At 33.1% G+C, this 13,973-nt stretch overlaps 1 protein-coding gene across 1 annotated transcript; it reads left to right on the forward strand.

The window, feature by feature from the left end:
- Positions 1-3,684: 3,684 nt before the first annotated feature.
- On the forward strand, positions 3,685-6,469 carry LOC143582523 (protein FAR1-RELATED SEQUENCE 5-like). The gene is made up of 6 exons (XM_077065063.1): positions 3,685-4,403; positions 4,489-4,747; positions 4,851-5,050; positions 5,151-5,232; positions 5,951-5,992; positions 6,113-6,469. Exons 1-6 carry the CDS (start codon positions 3,685-3,687, stop codon positions 6,467-6,469), a joined length of 1,659 nt encoding a protein of 552 aa, XP_076921178.1.
- Positions 6,470-13,973: the final 7,504 nt, after the last annotated feature.

Consider the following 13,973-nt stretch of genomic DNA (forward strand, 5'->3'; position numbering starts at 1 on the left):
TTAGTAATCAAGAAAAAAAGGTGTGTTTCCGGTGATGTTACGGCGTTTTATCACACTTTAAGGAAGATGATAAATTTACAAAATTGGGTGGAATGTGTAACATTGCTCGTGTAATGTTGGAAATCGGAAAGCATGCCACTTTTCTGTTGGTTTATCGAATATTGAAGTCAGCGCTGGTTTTATCAGTTGCAACCGCAACTATAGACATAATTTTTTCTAAAATGAAGCTTATCAAGATGGACTTGCGCAATCGAATGGGTGATGAGTATTTGAATAATACTTTAATTTGTGCGGTCGAAAGAGAAACATTTGATAAAAATAAAAGAAAATGATATTATGATTCAATTTCAAGCTTTAAAAAATCGAAGAGTATAAATCTGCATCATATGTGTTTAAATATATTTATTATCGTCTTTCTATTTTTGCTTCGTTTATATTGTATGAAACACGGTAAAAAAAAAAAATTAACGTTACCAATGAGATTAATGTCTAAATCAGCTACTGAAATCGATACCCGAGTTCCTATTGCATTCATGCTTTCAACATGTAAGATAGCACATTTAACGTGCTCTGACTCTGACGCAACACAAGAGTATAGATACTCATTAGGCTGAGGGGTGTGGGGGGATTTAATGAGGGCTTTAGTGGGGGCTCCAACCAATAATATTATGACGTGTGGCAGAGAGAGAAACTGGATAAGGGGGTTGTTGGAGCCCCCGTCGGAGCCCTGGCCCCTGGTGTGGAGGGGCTCCAGCAGGGGCTCCAGCGAAAATTTTTTTTTTTATTTTTTTTATAAATATATTCAAACAACGACATTTTTTTTGTGTTAGTTTTGAGAGAATTTTAGGAGGAAAGGTGTATAATTGTGAAATGAAGTATATTTTATAAAGGGATATATTTATAGTTTAAGAAAATATTTTTTTTTAATTTAATATGAGCTCAACGGCTCTTTTCCGTAAACCTATATAGAAAATATATTTTTTTTTTATTTTTTTCGGCTCCCAACGGTCCAAAATACCTCAAAAGGTGTGTTCCTCTCTCTCTTCTCCCGCTAACCAGCTCACGCCTGCATTGTTTTTCGCGTTAGCGCCCCGTTAGCGCCCCGGTGGTGTGGTGTTAGCGCCTGGGGGCGCGAGCGGAGGGGCTCTAGCGCCCCCGTTGAAGCCCCACACCCCTCAGCCTTATTAAAAAACCAAGACAATTATGTTGAATAGACAGGAACATTTATGTTATGGTGATGAAGGATAAGGTTTTGTTTTACGATGTGGTCAAAAACAGAATTTAATAATGGAATGAGAACTTAGATGGGACACAAAGCTTCTCACCAAGCTGCTGAAGAAATTGACACCTCTTATTGTAGCCATTGGCACCAACAAACTCCCCAGATGTTGCCTTTTCTCAGTTCAAGTGGTTCGTACATTCGAGTTTATAAGTGGTTGCATTGTTGACCAGATATTTTATGGGAGATTCTCCTGGCACCCTCCCTTTTGGCATATTCATCTATGGGTATGTTTGGCAAAACTAGCGGGTGTTTGTTAGCTGCTAGCTGGTGGTTGGTATCTGTTAACTGTAGTTTTTTAGAAATATTTAAGTGTTTTGCAGAGTAATTGGAGCTTTTAATAAAACTAGTTGAGTGCCCGCGCGGTGCACTGTTTTAATCTGAAACCTGTTTTAATCTGACCCCTTTCGACTCAAAACCGTACCAACATGAACCGAACTAAATTGGCCCTTTTTGCATCGACTCGTTCTGACTCAAATTTGGTCTTACACATGACCCGAGCTCGCCTGACTCAACTTGTTGCTGATCCTAACCGGTAATCACATAATTTGTTATTTTTTTTAAGTTAAAGAAGTATAGCAATATCATACTCAAATTAAAGAGAATAAAATGCTCATTTTTATGAAGTAATTTTTTTAAAAAAATATTAGCGTGTAAAAAAGTAATGGCCTTTTAAAAAGTCATGGGGTAGTTGGTTTTGAATAATTGTTAATTTGTAACTATTATATAACTTAACAGAAGATGATGGAAGTTCAAGTAATAAAATTGTAAAATTTTAAATAAAAAGCTTGTAGCTTTTTTAAACGTTATTTGTTAGAGCTTTTAGCTTCAAGTTTTTTATCTAACCTAAAAGCTTCAATCTACTTCAACCAAACAAGACTTTTTATTACATATGAGTTTTTTCTTTAAAGCTTATAGCTAAACCTCCTAAGGCTATCCGCTATGGTGGAGGTATCGAAGCCCCTCCACCGTGCCACGTCATCGCCACATCAATGTCATGGGGCTTCGAAGCTCGCCCCGCTATAGTTTAAAGCCCCTTGGGCGCCCCAATATATATATATATATATATATATATATATATATATATATATAAACACACATATATGCATGCGTGTGAGAGATGGAGAAAGAGGGGGTCCACCCCCACCCTCCTCCGTGCCGGCCATCCTCTAGGCGCCCAGCCCTCTGCACCCACTGGTGGTGTTCCCCCCTCCTTCGGCACCCTTTTTCCTCTCATTCGACGCCTATAGCGGATAGCCTAAAAGTTTCTAAAAGCTCTTTGCCAAACATACCCTATATGCTGCATATTGGTCATTAGGTGGGTGTCCACTCAAAAGAGGTTTAATAAAATCTATATCTCGCTTATAAACATGTTTTTTTTATATTATTAGATAATTTAATAAAAAGGTCTTTTATTTTTATTTTTTTTTGTGTTGTCAACTTTTTTTTTTAATATCACTTTGTTTTAATAAAACGTGGTTATCAACGCTTCGAACGGTCGGGTCGAATTCAATATTACAACAAAGCAAATAAAAAATATACTATAAACAATATCAAATAAAACTTTTTATATATATATATATATAAATGATATAATACACTAATAGTTTATCGTACATTACGTATGCTACTATGTTGAACGTAGATCTTAACAATTTACAATCTGATATCGTAACATAACATAAGGGTAGGATTGTCTTTTTACATCCTTTAAAAATTCAACAAATTCAACGCCAACACCGCTACTAAATTTGGAAACGGTTTCTATTATACTCTGTTTCCATAAACCGTTTTTGTGTGAGTAATTGAGATTACGATTTTGGCGATTTCTGCGATTTGCTGATTTTTGTTTGCTTTTTCCATCGAACGCGATGTATTCCGATAATCAACATAAGTTTATTTAGATTTTGATTAGAGCTGATTAGCTGAATTGATAGTCGATTTTTTGTTGAGTTGGTAGTTGATTAGCTGTAACCGGTAAAGTATTTTATGGTAATCCGTTTTGTTCGATAGTATAAATTAGAATTGAACGACTTACTTATGAATTTTGAACGTGGTAATTAAAAATAGGTTTGTATAGAGTGTACTGGGAATTTAGTTCAAAATGTATTAAGTGCACGTATTAGAAAAACGTATAAGAATTGAAAGAGTTAATTAAGAACGTATTAAAGTCGTTGAAATAATTATAAGATCGTACTATAAGAACGTATAAACAGAACTTGTTAATAGAACGTATTGAACGTGTATTGACTGTAAGTTCTAAATTTTAATAGGTATGCTTAGAACGTATTAATTTTAAATAGATGCTAACTTCTTTTTGTTTTTGTGTATTTATCTATTTTATTAGGGTCTTTACCAGAGGATGTCGTACCACAAGTGAATGCCTCTATTAAACCTATTAAGGAATGTCATTTGAGTCTATTGATCTTGCATATGATTTTTATTGTGAATATGCAAAGAAAGCTGGTTTTTGTGTTCGTAAGGGAGGTTCATACATGAATGATGGTATATTAAAGTCTAAGTATTTCACATGTTCAAAAGAAGGTCATAAACCTCCAAAGAGTTATGATTCAATGGATGATAAAGATAGTTCAAAAAGACCATATTATAAAAGGAGGAAGAGACCAACAATTCGGTGTGGTTGTAAAGCTCAAAATTTTTTGAAATCTATGGATGGTATTAAGTTTGAAATAAATGAGTTTGTGGAAGAACATAATCATGCAATGGTAGAAGAAGAAGATATGCATTTTGTTCGATCTAATAGGAAGTTAACTCATGTGCAAGAAAATATCTTATATGAGCTGTCAACATTAAATTTGGGCTCAGTTAAGGCATTTAATATTCTCAGGACAAAGTATGAAGGTTTTGAAGAAGTTGGGGCTTTAAAAGATGATTGTAAGAATTTTAAACAAAGGTTAAATTGTTTTATTGGCGAGTTTGATGCTGAAATGGTTGTCCAAAGATTAAGTGGAAAGAAAAGATGCAATGACGATTTTTCTTTTGAATACACTGTTAATGATAATGGTGAGTTGACTCGTTTGTTTTGGGCTGATGAGATTTCAAAGAAAAATTATTTGGCATTTGGAGATATCATCGCATTTGATGCTACTTTCAAGACCAATAAGTGCGTGATTTTAATTTTGTTTTTACTCTTCAAATTTTTATAGTTGTTTTATATATTATTTGACTTTTTATGCTATTTTATATAGGTACAAGATGGTTTTTGTGCCTTTTACTGCTATTGATAACCATAGCCAGAATATAGCAGTTGGTGCTGGGTTGTTATCATCAGAATCTATTGAATCATATACATGGCTTTTGAAACTTTTTCTTGATTCATTTGGTGTCGCTCCAAAGGTTGTTGTTACCGATCAAGATCCGGCAATGAAGCAAGCAATTGCATCAGTCTACTCAAACACACGACATAGGTTGTGTATGTGGCATATTATGAAGAAACTTGCTGACAAGGTAATGATAGAACGTGTTAACGGCGAAAGAACTTATTAACGATGATAGACCGTATTAGCATATGTTTTTTTGTTAACACTAATTTTTTTTTGTTTTACTGTAGGTTGGTGTTGTCCTTTGCAACAATGAAGACTTTAAATGGAAAATTTGTGACATTGTGTGGACTGATTCAATTTCTCAATTCGAATTTGAGACAAAATGGCAGCTTATAATGAAGGAATATGATCTTGAGTCTAATAAATGGTTGACTGACATTTTTGATATGAGATACGATTGGATACCAGCTTATTATAGGGATGAACCGTTATCTGGTCTCATGCGTACTACATCAAGATTAGAGAGTGAAAATCATTTTTTTTGTCAACTTTCTAACTCACAATTATCACTTGTTGAGTTTTTTTAGTCATTTTGATCATTGTATGAAGATTCAAAGGCATAACAGTAGGAAAAATGATCATGATACAAGGCATACGCATCCTGAATTGGTAAGCTAAAGTCCTATTGAGCAAGAAGCAAAACTGATGTATACAAGGGCAATTTTTAATGATTTTCAAGACGAAATGTTCACATTCGAAGCGGTGTTGTGTCTCTTAAGTCAACTGAAGGAGATTATTTGAAGTTTTTCATCTTCGACTTTAATGCATATGTACCAGGATGTTTGGAGGTAAGATTTAATTAATTTATACATAATTTATTATTTTTATTGTTTTAAAGTTTGTCTGATAAAAGACCGTATTAGCAAAGCGTAGTAACATAAGGGTATAATTGTCTTTAAACATTTCAATAAGAAATTATAAAAAAACGTTTTAGCTAAACGTATTAGAGGCAAAATCAAAAATCCGGAATGTTGATGAATCAAAAACGTCTTAGCAAAACGTATTATACATGTCTAAGTTTTGTTTTTGATTTTTTTAATGATAAGGTGTTTATTAAGAAGGATGGTGAAGTAGGGTTTGCTTAGAACGTATGAATAGAATGTGTTAATAGAACGTATTAAACGTGTAACGACTGGAAGTGCTAAATTTTAATAGGTATGTTTAGAACATATTGAAAGAACGTATAAACTTTAAACAGGTGTTATCTTCTTTTTTTTGTTTATTTATCTATTTTATTCGGGCCTTTACCAGAAACAAAATCAAAAACGTATTAGCAAAACGTATTATACATGTCTAAGTTTTGTTTTTTGATTTTTTTAATGATAAGGTGTTGATTAAGAAGGATGGTGAAGATGGAGTAGATTCGATTGTATTATGCAGTTGTAAAAGATTTTAACAATACGGGTTATTGTGTCGTCACATTCTTTACGTTTTAAATTTGTTTCGAGTAAAAAGATTTCCTAAAAAGTACATTTTGGATCGTTGGAAGAGAGATGCAGGTGTAAATATTAGAACGACTCCAATTTCTAATTTGGGTAATGAGAAGAATTTGAAATTTAAGGAGATTCCAAGGGAAATAACATTGGCGGGTGAGTATCTTATAAACAGCTATGTCACAGACATTGATGAACTTACAAAAGTTAGGGATCAGATGAATATTATGATCCAAAAAGCAGATGAGACACGATACCAAAGGACTTCTTTGTCAAAAAGGGACAGATTTGCAGCAGTTTTAAGATATGATCAACCGTCAGAGGTGACCGTCCGTGTGCCGAGTGGAATAAGAAACAAGGGTCGTGGGTCACATAAAAGGATTAAATCTCAGAAAGAGATAACCATAGGTTGATCTGGGAAGAAACATAGAGAATTCAAGGTGTGGAATTTGCCTGGTCATAACAGCAGAACATGTCCAGAACTTTAAAAAAAATAGTTTGTATATGCTTTGAACTGATTAGCCTAGTTATCCTACCAAGTTTTGAATTGATTAGCATTTTTTTAATCATATTTATGTTAGTTTGTTTAAAACGTTTTAAGTTTATATAGAACGTATTACCATAATATTTCTATTATGGTTGTAGAGATAACAACATTTTTCAAAATACCTTATATTAGATCCATAAACACCTTACAAGATACCCCACCTTACAAAACAAACACCTTACCAAACAAAGAGTTAACAAAAACAACACCACAAAATACATTATCAAACAAACCAACAAACAAACCATCCCCTACTTGTTGTCGAGGATATCTTTTGCTCCCTCAAGCTTTGATTTCTTGTTGACCGAAACCATGTGAGCTGCTTTTTCTAGGACGACTTGAAGTCGTCCATAGCATGAGGCTTGGTGCTCAAAGTAGGTCATGGCTTCGTTCTTGAAGGAGCTATCGTGTTGGTTCTTTAGTTCTTGATGAAGGTTGTTGGTCTTTGTTTCTTTTTCCGATAAGCGCTCCTTGGTTGGCTCAATAACACCTAGACAATGTTCATCTTTCTCTAACTCCAGGTTTATCCTCGCCCTTAGAATGCTTTTGACGGTAGAATTAACTGAATCCATTTTTTAATATGTGTTTTTGTTTTGTGTGTCTTTTGTTTAGGTGTCTGGCCCTGTTTTTATATTTGATTTTCTAGTTGAGTTATAATGGTTTTTGAATGAAGTTATTGTAGTTCTTTAGCTTTTAATATCTGAATTAAGCATCATTACCTCTACATATGTCTCTTCATCTAGGCATCATATTCTTTCTATTTTTTAATTCTTGGTATATGATCACATTAATGGAACGTATTAAAGGAACGTTTAAAAAATTCATTTTCTAATAAAGTTTAAATCATATCATTTTATACGTACTCTTTTTGAAGTTTAATAAAAATTCATTTTCTATTTAAGTTTAAATTATTGATTATTAGTTGTTAATTGACGTTTAATTTTATATTGAAGTTTAATTGAACGTTTAATCAAATTAAATTTCTACTGTATGTTTGTGTTGTCTGCCCTTGTTTAAAGTTTTAATTTTTAAACATTTAGTTACAAACTTGGTTGTTGAAAGTAAGTTCTTATAATGTGAACTTTTAATACATGACGTAAGTATAATTACATATGAGTGTCATTTCACTATAATTACATTTGTATTTTTTTAATACGTTTGTAAGTTGAAAGTATTAATAAAACGTTTAATTAATTTATATTTGTCTGGAATTTAAAAGACTTCAAACCTTTTTACTTTCCCTATAACTAATTTACATTTAATATAACGTTTTATTAAAGGATCTTCACGTTTTCCAATTTTTATTTTATTACTGTTTTGAAAGATCTACACGTTTTGGATGCTTTTGAAATGTTAATCAATTTTCACCACACATTTTTTCTAACACAATAAAACAATAAGAACATGCGTCAGACATTTGCACCACACAATTTCACCAAATCACAAACCTTATCAACAAAAATGGAGTGCGAAGGTTCGTCGTCTTCATCATCTTCTTCTTCATCTGTTAAAGACTTGTTGCTAAAAAGGATAAAGACCAGATCCGTGAAGATTCAAAAAGCCGTGATGCTTTGAAGGATCAGTTTATCAAAGATGCCGGTGTTAACATGGAATCGAGGGATGAAATAACAAAATTGCTGGTAAACATGCCTGCTAGTACTATTAATTATCTTTGTGCTTTGTTTTTGGTTGACGTAGGTAAAAAAGAAGTTGATGAGCTGAAGGAGTTGTGCAAGGCAATAAAGCTTCTAAACTGCTCTATTCAATTGAAGCTTGACTTTCTCAAAGTTGTCATGTAACGAATCGAGTTGTACTTTATGGTAGCAGGTTCTATGTTATGTTTTCCAAGTGTTTGTTTTTGAGGTTTTGTCTATTGTGTTTATGTATTTTTATCTACAACGTATTGCTATGATTTTCATATATAAGTTATTGTATTTAAGTTTTTTGATTAGGTTTTATGATCTAATTTTGTGTTTGTGTTGAGCATGTTCATATTTGAACCTTTTTTCTGATGTTTGTATAAAAAATATAAAAAGTTAGAACGTATTAGAGGAACGTATAAATGTTCCTCTGACAATACAGACAGTAAAGTTTAGAAGATTTTCAAATCAAATCCAACAAACAAAATTATGAAACTTAAAAACGTATTAGTCGAATGTATTACATAAACTACTTAAACACAATCAAGATTTAAAAAAACAAAAAAACTTCTATTCTTCCTGTCTCTTCTTGGATTAAAAGTTAGAATGTATTAGAGGAACATATAAATGTTCCTCTGACAATACAGACTGTAAAGTTTAGAAGATTTTTCAAATCAAATCTAACAAAATTATAAAACTTAAAAACGTATTACTCGAACATATTACATAAACTACTTAAACACAATCAAGATTTAAAAAAGCAAAAAACTTCTATTCTTCCTGTCTCTTCTCGATTAAATTGTATATATTCTTCAATTTCAACTTGTCACGGTCACCTTCTCTATCCCGTTCATTATACTTTTTTGCTGACTTGATTAACTCATCTCTGACAGTGTTGATTTCCGAGAGTAATATTTTAGACAAGTATTTGACCCTTAAATCGTTTAGTTTTTTTTTGTCTTGGTGACTCTTTACAAAAACCAGATGACCACGGATGCGTACCCTTGTATGTTTCCATGTGTCTTATAGCAAAGATCCCGCAATCCTTCACATTGTTTTTTGTCCTTCATTCCATTTCCAATCTTTTTATAACAGCAATTTCCAACCTTTATCCAATAGGGTACTTGTTTTTCTTTAAGTACATGCAAAAAATAGGCCTCTAAGGGGGATTAAATAATATTAGTTGCACTCTAAGGAGGGATTAAAGAATATTAAATCAGCAACATTTTTAATCGGAAAAAAAATATTTACCAGTTTATCCGGTATCCCTTTGTATCTTTCATGAAAAGAATATTTAATAGCTGTTGTTTTCTCCTCAACCGTGTCAAACTTAATGGTTTCTGGTATTTCCCCGTTCATCATGTTGTCTATCAGCTCGATTGTTCCTGTTTTCAAATTGAAAACTACCAAATAGAAATGGTATTCGAATAATACTGGCACAATAAACAAGGTAAAAGCTTGAAGAGACTTGTAATTATTGTTCCGCATTAACTTCTCAAGGTTATCAGTGAAAATTTCCAACATTTGAAAGTCGTTGGCAATACCTTCTTCGTCATAGTAGTGAATCGGCTACACAAACAAAAAAAAATTATTAAGGTTGAATATTTTTAAAAATAGATATAGAATTCAATAGGTAATACTTACTATAAGCGTAGATAATGCAAAAAACCGTAAAGGTGATGCTTTTTCATCCCTCTTCCTTTCTTCATAGTTTAAAAGTTCAGTAAAAATGTCCATTGCACCAGCTGAAATGTACACATCAGGGTCAAAGCATTCAAAGACAAACTTGAAACATTCTGTGAATTTTGACATGTAAATGATCCCCATCTTGTTTTTCTCTGAGAGTTCAGAAAAAATGTAAGGCACAAGAATCCTCTCATCAGTTGTTACTTTTCAGCCATTGCGATTTGCCTATGTAGGTAAGGTGATTTCAATGCAGGAGGTAGTTTTTTCTCTCTTGCTTCTCTTTGTACTACTTCCAAATTAATGTCACGTGGTGGTGTAGGAGATGTAGCTTTAAGCGGTATAATCTTCGATTTTGATGTTGGTGTTGCAAATGTTGGTGATTGATTTAAAAATGGACAAATCATTATCACTGAATCCAAAACTTGATTGTCATAATCATAATTTTTTTCAATTTCAACATTAACAAGTCCTACAATAAATTTAGTTATATTTTTACATGAGGGTATAAACTTTTTTCAAAACGAATAAATCTTTCAATACCTTCATTATCTGTATTTCCAATATTCTTCTCAAAAACTTTATTTAATTCTTCCATTTTTGTAACTGCATATTTTTTTTAATAAGAAAAATAATTTTATAATGTATTATGAAATACCATTTTTAATTTGACTAACCTTGAACGAAATCGTTTTGATGTGTTTGAACATCATCTTTAACACTTGAATTAGTACACTTGGCAACATCATTGTCTCCAACTTCTTTATTTAACTCTTCAATCTCTGTAACTACAAAAATCATTTTGTTGGTCAACATAATTTGTGTGTTTTTAATTTGTTTTTATTTATATAAAAATAATATTTTAGTCAACAACCTGGAATGATCTCATCATCATCTGTTTCACCATCATCTCTGTCACCTTCTTTTGAGCATATAAGCAAAACGTATAAGAATATATTAGCATTACCATTATGAACTAAATAATCAGATTGTATAAGTAAGAATTTTTTTTATGTTTATACCTTGCTCTTTGTTATCCACCTTTGGATCAGCAACACAATCTCTTTGCTCATCACATTCGATTGAGATCTCTGGATTTTGAAATGCACCTTAGGCAGAACGTATAAGCAGAACTGTCACACCCCGACTAGCACAATGCGGAAGCGTAAAACGGGAATATAACAGACACCTCTGATATCAACACATTGTTTATAAAGAAACATTACAAACTAAATTACAATATATTACATTTCTTTGTTCTATCATTGTTTAACAGTCTAGGCGATACAAACAAAACTAGTTCGTTAATTATACATTCTTACTACTAACATCCTTGCCTCTATTCACATAGCATCAACCACACACTTCAGGTAAGTAACAGATCATCAAATTACTCCGATTTAGGTACACCTAAAAAGCAGTTTAAAACGGGTCAACTACTAGAGTTGGTGAGTTTCACGAGTTTCAAGAAATCAGTAATGAGTATTCACAAGTCAATACTTGTAATCATGAAACAAGTATGTATGTATGTAAATGATGTATGTGATGTAATTATGCTAAGCCACAGTGAAGCCTGGACTGTTCGTGCTGCGTGCCTCCATTTCCCACGCTCAATCAACCACTGTGGCTCCCCTTCCGCCCACAACATGCCCCGGTAGCTATGTCTAACACTACATAGCCTATTTGTTTAAATATGGTCATGTGCAAACGGCGCTATGTAACACGGCAACCAGGACGATTCCGTTTGGGTTTGTCAAACCAATAGTACTATTCACAAGCCACCGGCTCGAAGTTAATCACTGTGATTGTGGGGACTTTCGTGTGTTAGCACTTAGATAATTCACATCAGTACATGTTTCAGGTATATATGTAATCAAACATGCTTTTCACACCAAAAGTTCGTAAAACAGTTTAAAAGTGGGGTCATGAAACTCACGGTTTTGTAGATATTCCGAACTGTATCGGCTCGTGGTTTCTTCGGTCCGCTATCAGTATTTCCTATAATCAATATTATAATAATATTAATATTTTAATATTATTATAATCTCAATACTAAACTGGGCTGTATAACTAATCTGGGTGTAGCTGGAACGCCCAGAAAGTGGCAATAGGCTTAGGTTGTGATGTTGTTCAATGTCTAATACTTAAAATCGAACTTGGCTCAGACTCCCGATTTCTCAGCTGGGCCAAGTTGCTCGTTTGCGCGTTCAGAAAACACTTATGGGAAAATAAGCTTGAGTAAATGTATTGGTTAATAAAATGATTAAATTATAAAGAATGATCACATACTGGGGTTCCGGATTAGCCACGGGGCCCATTTCCGTTTATACAGTTTGATTTAAGAAGAAACGCGCACAATCCATCCGGATTGTCCAGGTTTTTCATAGAAAAGTTCGTTTTTACTTAATTAGTCCAAAAATATGATTTTTGATCACTCTTGGTGTTTTGATTTTCCCGCAGGTTCACTAGTCGCGAACTTGCCGGTTTTTATAAAAACTGAATTTGTTTAATATTCAGATTAGCATAATTAATTAACCGTTAATCATTAAATTATGAAAATTTAACCACTTATCAATTAAAATATTTAGATTTTAATAAAAATATTTCTGGAATTTATTTACACATTTATTAATTTATAAAAATTCATTTTATCAGCTATATTTCGCCTGAAAATCGTCCGTTTACCCCAAACAATTTCCAAATATCCACAAAAATTCCTGAATGCTCAATTCATGTCCCAAAACAACCTGTATCAATTCCAGAATGTAAAAAGTTCGTGTGATATTCTTTTCGGCCCAAATTCGGCTGTAAAAATTCACACGAACGTAAATAAACAAAACACCTTTAAACTTCTCCAAATTATTCAAAAATTCATATGTGATCAAAATACATCAAATCTGAGTTCCCAGAAAAATTTCATAATTTTTGAAGTATTTTAGCTATTTTTCCCAAATAAACGTCCCAATTCGGTAATAAATTTGCCAAATATTATCGAACGGTCGAAAAATTACCAAATTTAAACAGGGACTCACTGACATGATCCCTGATGTCCCTGAAAAATTTCAAGTCCTAAAAATATGCACATAACAACCTTAACCTAAATAGCCCGTAAGCGAGTGTTTCAGCATTACCTTAGCGGGTTTGGCTCGTTTCCGACCTTTTAATCAAGTTTTCAGGTTCTTGTGCTTCTAAGAAAGCTAGGTACAAGTCCTATATCACAAACCAAGCAATATTTCATCAACATAACAGCCCTTAAGTTAGGGTTTCGGCTAGTGTACAAAAACGAACTTTTGAACCGTAAAAACGTCGTTTCAACCCTTTAATCCGTGTTTATGGCAAAAAAAAAACTATCAAAACAGGTTCCTTACCATGTGTATGATCAAAACATGTTTATGGACCATTTTTAGGATTTTTACACGGTTAGGAATGATTTTTAGTAACCAAGACATGTTTTTATGGTATTAAACAAGTGTAAAAGCTACTTATTTAAGCTCTTACCTTAGGGTTTTGGAAGTTTTCTGGCTGAAACAGAAGTGGTGTCCAGAGTTTTCCAAGAAATGATGTTAAAAATGGCTTGAATCTAGTTTAAATGTGAAAGAAAAACAAGGGGGGGTGGCGGCTGCGATCGGACCATCATGGGCCCCCTTTGGGCCCATTTTGGCCCAAGTTTCTGATTTCTCAAGCCCAAATACGAAAAGCCCGGTCCAAATTTAGTTCGGGTTCGGTTTTTGGCGCGGAAAACTTATCGGGTGCGTTAAACAGCGTGAAAACAAGTGTTTTTCGGCTAGTTTTGTGTAAAATTATAAAACATACTATATGTTTGTAAAAATCAAAAATATTTTCACGGATCGCTTAAAACGTTCCAAATAAGTGTTTGGTAAGTCTTTTTCGGCTTAACGGATGGTACAATGCTTGGTTTGTAACTATCTTTCGCGTTTAAATCTATAGCGGGTAGTTAAACGAGCATGTTTTCGTTTAACTTGTTTGCTATCAAACTAAGACCATATTTCTAATATTTTAGCTTGTATAGATCGTATATCACTTATA

The sequence above is a fragment of the Bidens hawaiensis genome, unplaced genomic scaffold (genome assembly GCF_021521415.1).
Source record: "Bidens hawaiensis isolate Kalapana, Puna unplaced genomic scaffold, B.hawaiensis_p1.1 tig00031772_1, whole genome shotgun sequence".
NCBI lineage: Eukaryota > Viridiplantae > Streptophyta > Magnoliopsida > Asterales > Asteraceae > Bidens > Bidens hawaiensis.

Bases quoted from the DNA above. Each gene is read 5' to 3' on its own strand.
- LOC143582523 (XM_077065063.1), top strand. From the start codon at position 3,685: ATGTCATTTGAGTCTATTGATCTTGCATATGATTTTTATTGTGAATAT. The intron at 4,404-4,488 runs GTGCGTGATTTT...TATTTTATATAG, and splicing joins GCTACTTTCAAGACCAATAA to GTACAAGATGGTTTTTGTGC. The intron at 5,051-5,150 runs GTTATCTGGTCT...GAGTTTTTTTAG, and splicing joins GCTTATTATAGGGATGAACC to TCATTTTGATCATTGTATGA.